The 10,858-nt window shown below is 31.6% G+C and overlaps 2 protein-coding genes across 9 annotated transcripts; both read right to left on the minus strand.

Moving 5' to 3' along the window:
- Positions 1-1,807, minus strand: LOC103860386 (non-specific lipid-transfer protein-like protein At2g13820). Its single transcript, XM_009137980.3, has 3 exons — positions 1,250-1,807; positions 1,125-1,160; positions 1-319 (listed from the first exon to the last, which is right to left on the minus strand). Exons 1-3 carry the CDS (start codon positions 1,575-1,577, stop codon positions 159-161), a joined length of 525 nt encoding a protein of 174 aa, XP_009136228.1. The 5' UTR covers positions 1,578-1,807; the 3' UTR covers positions 1-158.
- Positions 1,808-2,916: 1,109 nt separating this feature from the next.
- Positions 2,917-9,816, minus strand: LOC103860387 (probable disease resistance protein At1g59620). 8 transcript variants are annotated; one of them, XM_033287639.1, is made up of 5 exons: positions 7,559-9,816; positions 7,273-7,419; positions 6,317-7,179; positions 5,460-5,574; positions 2,917-5,352 (listed from the first exon to the last, which is right to left on the minus strand). In XM_033287639.1, the coding sequence occupies exons 1-5, from the start codon at positions 8,436-8,438 to the stop codon at positions 5,330-5,332; spliced, it is 2,028 nt and encodes a 675-aa protein (XP_033143530.1). In that variant the 5' UTR covers positions 8,439-9,816; the 3' UTR covers positions 2,917-5,329. The 8 variants fall into 8 exon arrangements, 6 of the variants coding, with proteins under 6 accessions (XP_033143530.1, XP_033143529.1, XP_033143527.1 ...); XM_033287638.1 differs by having other exon boundaries at positions 2,917-5,382; XR_004456270.1 differs by having other exon boundaries at positions 2,917-4,851; positions 4,982-7,179.
- Positions 9,817-10,858: the final 1,042 nt, after the last annotated feature.

The following is a 10,858-nucleotide window of genomic DNA, read 5'->3' on the forward strand; positions in this document are numbered from 1 at the left end:
TTAAGAAAGCTAAAAATATTTTTTTTTAAATTGAAAAAGAGAATTCTCATTGATAAAATTAAACAAATGGAAGGAAAATGTAATCGGTGACTCCAAATTTTAAGAACAAAAAAAAAAAACATCTCAAGTACGGAAGCAATAAAATGGACCTAAACAACTCAATAGAAAGAAGAAGAGATGAGAGCGATAAAGAGAGCAAATGCAAAAGAGACAGAGACCAAAGACGCATCGGAACTCCCCGCCGGGACTGGAACTGGAGTTGCCGCATTTGCTTCACTTGACGAAGATGGCGCACCTGCTCCGGCCGTGGGAGATATTTCTGTTCACACCATACCCCAAAAATGCTAAATCATTATTCATATTCAGTGACATTTTAAAGTAAAAAATATGTTACACAATAAGCTTGCTTTTATCAGCAATTTTTTTTCAATTGATTTGTCTCTTTTCTTTTTAACTTGATTAATAAAAACAATATATGTTAAAAAATTAATAGTTAAACAAAAACAATTTAATATTGAACTATTTTCTTAAATGGTTCCAGATTTGAAACGGAATAAGAGTATTAGATAAGAAATCACAACACTATATTTGGAAAATTTCAATACTCTTAATGAAAGCATTTAAATTTAAAAATTGAAGGATAAAATATATGCACGCAAATATATGCAGATAAATGTATAAATGTATTCAAATTTCGAATTCATCATGATGTTTACAATATGATTCAAACATCTTTTGTATAAATTGTATCACTGAATTTAACTTATGGTTGTATATACGTAGCACCCCAGTTTGATCTAAAGCATTTGTTTAATACCCGAACATAAACCATAACATACTTATTTTACTTGAATAGATTTTAGTTACTTTATACATTATTATTCAAAATATTTAAGCAAAAAAAAAATATTCAAAATAACAATTAGAAAATCCAACTAAATTCCGGATTGATCAAATCTCTAACATCATTCTTTTTAATTCTTGTTGTTAACCGAATCATAAACCAATTCGAATCAAAATTCTCAAACCAAATTAAAAAGAACTCTGTCTAAGTGCACATCTACTATTTACAGAAAAAAGAACCGAAAATATCCTATCAGCGGACAAAGCATGAGAGAACATACCAGGGGAACTAGCAGGTGGAGATGCAGAGACAGCGACTGCAAACACAACATTTTTAAAACTAGATACAACAAAATGCCGTAAATATATGAACCAACAATGTAAAATATGTAAAAGGAAAACTTACGGCCACAACGAGCAGATGGAGGGGCAGCAACTTTACAAGCTGAAGGAAGAGAAGCAGCTTTAGCAAGATCAAGAGTAACACCAAGAGAGGCACTGTTCTTGAAACCCTCACAAATACATTCAGGTCCTGACCTAACCACAGTCTTGAGACCTGAGCAACATGTTCCTTCAGGCTTCTCCACCGTACTACCATTCGTCACGAACGACAAACAATCAGCCATGTTTAGTATCAACGAGGAGCAGTCCACTGCGATGGCTCTCTCGCCGGACATTAATGCGACCACCGTGAAGATCATGAGAATAGATGTTTCCATTGTTCTTGGCGCCATTGCAATTGGGAGAAGAAAATGATTATGATGATGTGTGTTTTTTGGGGAGTCCCTAGCCCGCTAAATAAATGGAACTGCCTTTTTAGTATACATTATTGTTTATTTTGAATTGTTTTCGCCGAAAGAGAAGACATGAATCATTACTTTCTCAGTGTAATTGCTTTATGGAATTTAAATCACTTTTATGTTTAAAATTCGGTCGTCGCCAAAGTACCTGAGATTGGTATAATTTTAATACTACAGATAAAACTTGTGAAAAAGTTATACAATGAGTTGTTTATTACGACTGTATTATCAAAATTAACTGAAATTTCAATTAATTTCTTAACAACTATCAACAACAAGATTGGTTGATCGAGGAGTTATTACAATTTGTTAATAACGTTTCAACTACATTGGTTGATCGATTATGGCTAGTTTGGTACACGCTACTCACTTAATCATTTTCATCTGTATATAACAGTGTTTTGTAACATAACTAATTGTTAATGAAAAGTGACCAAGTCTAATTGTGGTGTCAGAAAATAAATATAAATTTTAGGAAACAATGAACTGTAATCAAACGAGTGTAATGATGGGCTTTGGTGGAGAGGGTGCCATGAAATGAATGCAAAGGTGGTGAAGATTTCCCTTTACAGTCATATTCATATATAACTGAAACTATTATAAGCAGTGGCGGAGCCAGAAATTAATTTTACCGGGGTCATAATTAATTAATTTAATTTAAAGTAATTTTATTCAAATATTAATTCAAATATCTTCTATATAAACTATTAGATTTGTCAGTTGTTTTAATTTTTAAGGAAATTATATTCAATAAAACAAAAAGATATAATGTTAAAAAATCTTTAAAAATATGTGTAACTGTTGTTGTATAGAGTTTTGAAACAAAAGTATGGCAAAACAAATAAAAAAAGGTCAAATGTTTTTATTAAAACAAAAGAAAGAAAACAATGGAAAGCGGGTGAAGTTTGTAAAACAAATAAAAAACTTTTTTTGACCCATATTTTACTTCAAAATCAGGTTTTTAGGCCCAAAATAATTAACTGAAAAGTAAAAAAAAAGTTCATGGGTGCAGAATTGAGGATTGAACTCTCGTGAGGGGGGTCAGTACTAGAGAACTAACACCACTTGACCATTTGTTCTTTACGTAAGTAGTGTAACAAGTTTAGTTTTCAATATTTTAGTGGGGTCAGCTGACCCCCCCCTGTGCATGTAGATCCGCCTCTGATTATAAGTACCTGCCTTCATGCACTTTATTTCTCCACCTCTTTTCTTTTTGTGAACTGGGTTTTTCTCCAGTTGATAAAAAAACTAGGTTTTTGTCCACGTGGATTTGTTTATTATTTTCAATTTTTTAATTATGTTCCTTTATTTTCTGTTATTTTATTAAAATTTTAATGTAGGATGTTTAATTTTTAATGTTCTTCAGTAATAAAAATAATAATTTATATTTGAAATGTAATAGGCATTATTTATTATTTGATTGAAAATTGTACATTTATTTATAATATAGTAATGTAAGATATGTATAAATTGGTGTGCCTTTTTTTCTTTTTATTTTAGTCATTTTTCTTTCCCTAATCTGGTTTGTTGTTTTACTTTTTTTTTACTCCTCTTGAATGTTTTTATATATGGTTCATTCTAACTCCTTTTTTCCTGCTTTAAATTTTTAGTTTACAATTAATATATTTAGTTAACTAAATTAAAAATAACTATAAATTACTAAAATCGTTAAAGTTTCATATTGAAAATTTTGTGATTAGTGATTAAAGTTTTTATTATAACAAAATACAAATAATCTTCAAACCATATAAGTATAAAGTCTTGTTTAATAAATTTTCAGATTAAAATACATAATTTAAAAATCCTGTAAATTAAAATGTATACCATAGAAAATACATAATTTTTTAATTTCAAAATTTGCATTCAACAAAAAATTGAGAACTTAATATTTTAATTTTGAAATTTGCATTAAATTTTTAGGATAATTATAAATTACTAAAAATATTAAAAGTTTCATATTGAAAATCTGGTTATCAATGATTTAAGAAGATACAAGTGATAATAAAAAAAAATGAGTATGAAACCTTATTTAATATATACTTATATGAAAATATACTATATATATTAATATCAATTAAATTTAATTATATACCATATAAATATACAAAAGTGAATGTTTGGATTTATTTACCATAAAATTATAGTAAATAAACAAGAGTTATTTTTTTGATTTATGTTCATGCGCCAATTTAATTATATAAATAATAGTTACTGAATTTTTAATTATTTAATATATGTTTATTATTTTATTATTTCATAATATATAAAAATAAAAAATAATACTCCCTCCGTTCCTATAAGATCCATGTTTTAGAAAAAAAAATTGTTTCAAAAAGATAGATTTTTTACATTTTCAATACATTAACTAATGAAAATTTGTACTTTTAAAAAAATACAATTGGTTTAATAAAATATCATTGGTTAAAAATTTATTGGAAATAGTTAATTAAGAAAAACAATGTATTGAGAAATACAATATTATATGTTTTCTTAATAAGTGTGAAAAAAACTATAACATGAATCTTTTAGGAATAGAGGCAGTAATACGTTAAAGGAATTCATATACACAATGATTATTCTGCACAAGGCACGACTTTTAACCTAGTAACTTATTATTTATGAATTTGTTAATAGAGCATATGTGCTGGTTGTTTAAATGTTTCCAAATTTTTAATTTTTTTCTTTGTATAATTTGTATCTAAGTGGTTTCTGGAGAATTTGGACACACTTCCCATCCTTTTATATATTTTCACCACTGATCAATACTTTCAAATAAATGTTATAATGTTTTTTTTTTATGTTTTTGTCCCATTTTCAATAGAAAAAGGAATGAGCTTATAAGAAAATAGGAAACGCTTACTTGTTAGTTGAATTGGCATCACAATACCCCCTTAATTCAGGTGGAACCCTGACTCCATTCTTTGGAATCGGATAAAAATACACAAATGAATTTGAGGTAAAAGTTGTTCAAAAAAAAAGAATTCGAGGTATAAAGGTTTAACATACACCTGCAGACTGGATGCAGAAAAAAGGAAGAGATTTGACAAACTTTTCTGTTCTAGTCTGATTTTGAAGGTACATAAAATGAGAATTCTACTTTACCATATCACATACCATTCATTTTAAATGAATGTTTATAGAGAGAGACACAATTCACACACGAGACTCATGACCTTTCCGTGGATCATAGCCTCTTTTAGTCCAAAACCTAAGAAATAGACAACCCGGGAAAATTGTGATAAGAAAAAAACAAAGGGCTGCAGAGAAAACTCTAGAATGTTGGTTAATGCAGTAGTAAGAAAATTAATACACATAAGAAACACATAGAATATGTTCACCTGTTTAGCATGTGATGTTTAGCATGTGATGTGTACATTTAAGACTTCGAACACTCCATGTTTACTTTAAAGTAATATTCCGAACCATGAACTTTAACAATTTTGCTGCCCCTTAAAACTATAACATAATTTGGTGTCTAAAGCATGGGTTTTACCAGCTTTAGCCTAGGGCTGGCTATGGACACTGCTACCTGCCATTGCCATTGATTGGAGCTGGGACCTTACTTGGATGGTGGTGATAGATCGATGGTCATATCAATGACCTGGACGATGGAAAAGCGATGATTAGTGGACGATGAGCGTTAATTAGTGGATGGAGACAATATCCAGTCGGTGAGGCTAAGGTTCCTAATCGACGCCGGATAATCCCCCTGCAGACATGAAGACATAAATTGTAGGTCCTGATTACACACAACAAACTCATCAAGACAACAAATTTTCCTCTCAAATTTTTAGATGTGTGGTTATAATATTTTACCTAGTATAAAATCAAGCTTTCCCTCCAAACCGAACAGAAATGACGTGTTGGACTTTGTAATAATCTTCTCCTCCTTCTGATAGTCTCTTCTTCCATTCCTCTCCCATACACAGATCTTTTAAAGAAGTGAGAAATTGTATCCCATTAGGAACCTCCTTTAATTTTGCACAATAACTAACATCGAGAGTATGAAGAAGGGGCATTGAACCTTCTTCTACTATCCACTCTTCCCACTCATGTAATCCAAGAAATAATAGCATCTGCAACTGAGGAAACCCACCCCTCGAGCAAACCATTCTCTTCCCACAGAATGATCTTTTCCCTAAATCAACCTCTTTCAAGTGTGACAATTTCTCTAGAATCAGCATTGGATCCTCTTTCAAACGACAACCAGTTAGAGATATGGTTGTAAGGTGAGAAGGAAGGTGCTTCTCATCAGGTAACCCTGGCATGTATATACACAACTCCAGCTTTTTTAGATGAATACAATCCAAAACAAATCCATTTTCATCATTTGTTGGAGCAAAAACCTTGAAGTGATTGTAATCTATGTTAAGACTTTCCAGATGTCTCAGTTTACTTAAAGACGAAGATAGCGTTTCCATAGTACACCCCTCTTGGTTGAATATGATTAAGAGATTCCTTAGTCTTGTCATACAGTGAAGATCCGTCACACTGCTATGCTTTGTTGAGAAGAACTTCAACGTCTCCAAGTTGATCAGGTTACCTAATTCCAACTTTGTCTTATCATGCATTCTCCCTGAAGGTAATGAAAGGTATCTCAATTCTTGCATGCCTTTAAAAATGTTTGGCACATAAACTGGATATCTCGCATATAAGCATAAATTTAAATAGACCAGCTGCTTCAAATTCCGCATTGAAGAAGGTAGACGAGATACATGTGCTTTATATAAACTTAGATATCTTAAATGGATGAGTTTTCCAATGCTAGATGGTATCTTCCCTCCTTCAAAATGCGCTCTAGAGAGATCCAAAACCCTCATCATTTTTAGCCTGTCAAAGAATAAACCTGACGCCCTCCAGTCTGAACCCCAAATAAACAAGAGAGACCTAAGGTTTGGACTATACACTTCCTTCTCCATACTAAATGTTTCATCAGCCCGATGTACAGCGAGTTTGCGAGATTTACGATGAGATTTAGAGCATGCAGTTGACGATGATGAACCGTGAACAATTTGTAGGAAATTCTCTTCTTCAGATTTAAGCAGACAAACTTCTCTCATCATGTCATGTAAGTGACATGTTTCAAATTTTGAAGTAGAAGCATTTTTTTCAGAAATAACCATGTTTCTCTTCACCAAGTCTGCTATGTACCCCTCTGCGACTTCTTCAATTGTTGCTCCCTCGGAATAACTCGGCCTTGGTATTCCTTCTGCAGCCCAATAATAGGATAAATTCTCCACACTGATTTGATAATCTCTGGGAAAATGGACGAGGTAGAGGAAGTAATGTTTCAAAAAAGTAGGCAACTCTTCGAAGCTTAGAGACAGTACACTATGAACTGAATTGCAATATCCATCATTAAAACTAGTTCTTCCTGCCAAGTGAGATCCAATATTCTCATAAACCCTTTTCCACTCACTTAAAGTGGGTTGGGCAGCTAACAAGCCTCCTAACACTTTGACAGCCAATGGTAGTCCTCCACAATGTTTTATCATTTTCTTGCCCATCTCTAACATGTCTACATCAACCTTAAACTCTGCACAACATCCCACGTAATATTTGGGATTTAAGATAAAGATGTAATGCAACAAGACATACAAAAGAGAGGTTAGTTGTTGTTACGTATTACCTGATGTGTCTTTCCTAGGAAAAGCTATCCTTCGAAAAAGTGTCCAACTTTCTTTTGGGGTTAAGCACTTTAGTTTGAAAGTTACGCATTCTGGATCTGCGCGTAGTGCAACGTTCTCGTTGCGAGAAGTAAATAATACCTTCCATCCTGAGATATATTTCTCAAGTTATAATTCCTAAACAAAGAAAATATATCGCCAGAATGTGTCTTGCAATGCTCTATATATATATATTTTCATAAATCAATTTTTAGAAAAGATAATAACAACAAACAGCAGATGTTTTACCTTTTGTTGGTGGAAACACATGCTTTATATTGTCCCAATCATCTTCTCTCCACATATCATCCAGGACAATCAAAGATTTGCTAGTTTCGAGTAGTCGAAAAAGTTTGTCTTGAAGCTCATCTTCAGTCATATCGGACCCTCTGTTTTCATCGTGATTGGAACTAAACCGCTGAAAGATAGTCTGCCACACATATTTTCGTGTAAACTGTTGTGACACACAAACCCACACAACTCCATCAAAATGTTTCTTAACCATCTCATGACTAAAAACTTGGCGAGCCAGGGTAGTTTTGCCAATACCACCCATTCCACATATAGAAACCACTTGAATGCTCTCTTCTTCTACCAAATAGCCAACCAATTTCTTCACCTTTTCCTCCAAACCCACAAGATCGCTTTCGTTGTCGCTAGGAAAAGTATGTCTCATCTCCCTTTGTCTTTCTTGGATAGTGTCTGAATACCCGCTGCCATTGACAATCATCTGTTGCACCCCAAAACTTTGCATATCTCGGATCACCTTGGAGATTCTCTTACTTATGCCTTCCATTTGAGACACAAGTTCCCTGCGATCCGCTATGGTGAAAGCAAGTCTTCTGATGCGCTTCCTGATTCCACTTGTTTGTCCAAGATCTTTCTTCAAAATAAATGTTTCGATTACATCCTCAGCGTCGAAAACGATTTCCTTGATCTCTTCCACACAGTTTCTAACCACTGAACTTGCATGTTTCTTGGCATCTACATCTGTTAAGAAGGACCTAAGCAAGTTGACATCACTTTTCAGTACAGTAAGTTGCTCGTTAACTTCCTTAAATCGATCAGATTCTCGGGCAAGAAGCTCCCAAAGCTTCTGAACTCCAAACGACAAAAGTGTCTCAGCCATATGTCTCCTGCTTAACCATGGAAGTAGAAATAGTATATTTATATCAATAATCACTAGAGGAAATCCAGGACGGGGAGTTTATGTTTTAGATCATATTTTCTTGGAAAAATTTACAGAATTAGTGTACTCATAACTTTCTAAAGAGACATGAACTAATTGAGATAAAAGAAGATTTGCAAAATGCAATATATCAAAGCACTTTCCTTGACAAGAAATGAGAAAACTAAAGAAATAAAAACAATAGTCACCTCTTGGGATCTCTTTTCTTCCAACTGATCTGTCGAAAAAGTGGTGTTTAGTTGTCTTGGTTAAATCTTGCTCAAGATCGATTATAAGAGTTGACTCCAAGTTAACACTGTCAGTGTCAAGTGTCAACCAGCCGTAGTCAAAATAGCGTGTGAATCCAAATACTTTGGCAAGAAAGTCTTTAGAAACATTACTTTTTTTTTTTGGTAGCCACTTCCTACTTGCCACGTCTCGTTTCACAGTTTCGTTGAAAGAAAAGGAAAGAAAGGATTTATATCTCTAAGTTGAATTGGTCCACCCGTTACATCTTTTGTCTAACTAAATAAAAGATAGGAAATGCAAATCACTTCGTTAGAAGATTGACAGGAAGATAACACATGACTCTGATAAATCACTGGGATATGAATGCTAAAATAATGCAGCTATCATAACTATTTTGGTCTATAGGAAGATCGGGAGCGCCCTCCTCGGTAGATAGATTAACCTCCCAGGATTTCGTAAAAGATTTCGAAGAATAAATAAGAAATTAAGAAAAGGAACCCACAGATACTAATAAGTTCATCTTAAGCATCAAACATGTAGATACTCCTAAACACTTCATGGCCGACAGAGGAAAACAACTAGAGTAAGCTCCTGAAGACGAGTTCTATTGCAGCTCAATTATAATCACGAAAGGACTATTATAGATTGATTTTTCTTCTTTGACTATGAAGACAGGAACTCAAATCCGAAACGGCCTCTTGAAAATTCCAAGCAATTTCCGCGAATAAAATAACATAATTTTAGTCTAAACTTAGTATGACTACTCACCAAATATACATCTTTCCAACTATTATTATTTGTTCATTGTAACCATCTTTTCTTTTATTTTAACGCTGATTTATTATGATATAAACTAAGTTAAAATTCGTGTTTTGCACAGAATCAACATTTTATACAAAAATTATTTTATGGATTATATGATTTTTATATATTATGAAATAATAAATATATATTGGATAATTAAAAAGTCAGTAATTATTTATTGGTGTGAACATATAAATAAATTTTATTAATCCAAACTACATTTTTTCTTTTTGATATGGTACATAATTAAATTTAAATAATATAACATACATATAATATATTTTAAATATTAATATTTATTAAATGATGTTTTCTACTCATATGATTATTTTTGAATTTGTACCTGTTATAACAAAAACTTTAAATTACTAATAACAAAATTTTCATTGTGTGATTAATAGTTTTAGTAATTTAAACTTTTTTTAGAAATTAAGTTGTCAATATTTGTTAAAAGCTTTTATCAAGAAAAAATCTTCAAAATTTAAAATATTTATGTACTTTTATATGGTATATAGTTTAATTTAAAACGATATATATATATATATATATATGTGTGTGTGTGGCTAATATGGTTGTTTAATTTATTTTAATAGGTTAAAATTAAACAAATATGATATAAGATTACATTAATTTTTTATCAAATCTTTATTATTCAAAATCATTAATTGTCATATATATTTTAGCCATATTAGGTAATTCCGTAATTTTTATTTAAGGATATAATGAAGAACATTAATAATGAATTTATGGTTAGTTTAATAAATAGCATATTGTATATTTAGCTGAACCAACTTATTTTTCTAAAGATCTTAAGAATCATTCTGGTGATGATGACATATGACTACGAAAATATGTTGAATGATTCTCAATTAATATTATAAAGGATATGTGATCCGTCTCTGTAACAACTTACAAGGGATATAACAAAAAAGTTTTACCAAAAAAAATTCTTACCCTCTTTTCTCAATTTCTTGTCCATTTCTCACCACCATCAATATCTAGAAATGCATAGATGTATAAATATATATGTCAAAATATATAATATAATCAAACAGTGATTTATAAATCTACTTGACGTTTGTTTACTGGATTAGATATGAACCTTTGTGTAGATAAATAAAAAAAAGTATCACAAATGAAACATATTTTAAAGTATTGAGGATCAAACTCCTTGTTTTAGCTAGCAAAATCATTCGGTTTAGAGAGTATACAATGTACACAGCGATTTTCTTGAAATAAAATGTGACTTGCGTTGCAAAACAACATAGGTTCGTACTGTGTCAAGGAGTGTACACGTTTATTAGCAACAGTAAGGCATACTCGTCCAC

This window comes from Brassica rapa, chromosome A03 (assembly GCF_000309985.2).
Source record: "Brassica rapa cultivar Chiifu-401-42 chromosome A03, CAAS_Brap_v3.01, whole genome shotgun sequence".
Taxonomy (NCBI): Eukaryota; Viridiplantae; Streptophyta; class Magnoliopsida; order Brassicales; family Brassicaceae; genus Brassica; species Brassica rapa.

Coding starts and splice junctions, on each gene's coding strand:
- LOC103860386 (XM_009137980.3), bottom strand. CDS start 1,577: ATGGCGCCAAGAACAATGGAAACATCTATTCTCATGATCTTCACGGTG. Junction 1,161..1,249: donor TCCATCTGCTCGTTGTGGCC/GTAAGTTTTCCT, acceptor TTGTGTTTGCAG/TCGCTGTCTCTGCATCTCCA. Junction 320..1,124: donor TCCACCTGCTAGTTCCCCTG/GTATGTTCTCTC, acceptor TGGTGTGAACAG/AAATATCTCCCACGGCCGGA.
- LOC103860387 (XM_033287636.1), bottom strand. CDS start 8,438: ATGGCTGAGACACTTTTGTCGTTTGGAGTTCAGAAGCTTTGGGAGCTT. Junction 7,420..7,558: donor TGTGTTTCCACCAACAAAAG/GTAAAACATCTG, acceptor AATATATCTCAG/GATGGAAGGTATTATTTACT. Junction 7,180..7,272: donor TCCTAGGAAAGACACATCAG/GTAATACGTAAC, acceptor GATGTTGTGCAG/AGTTTAAGGTTGATGTAGAC.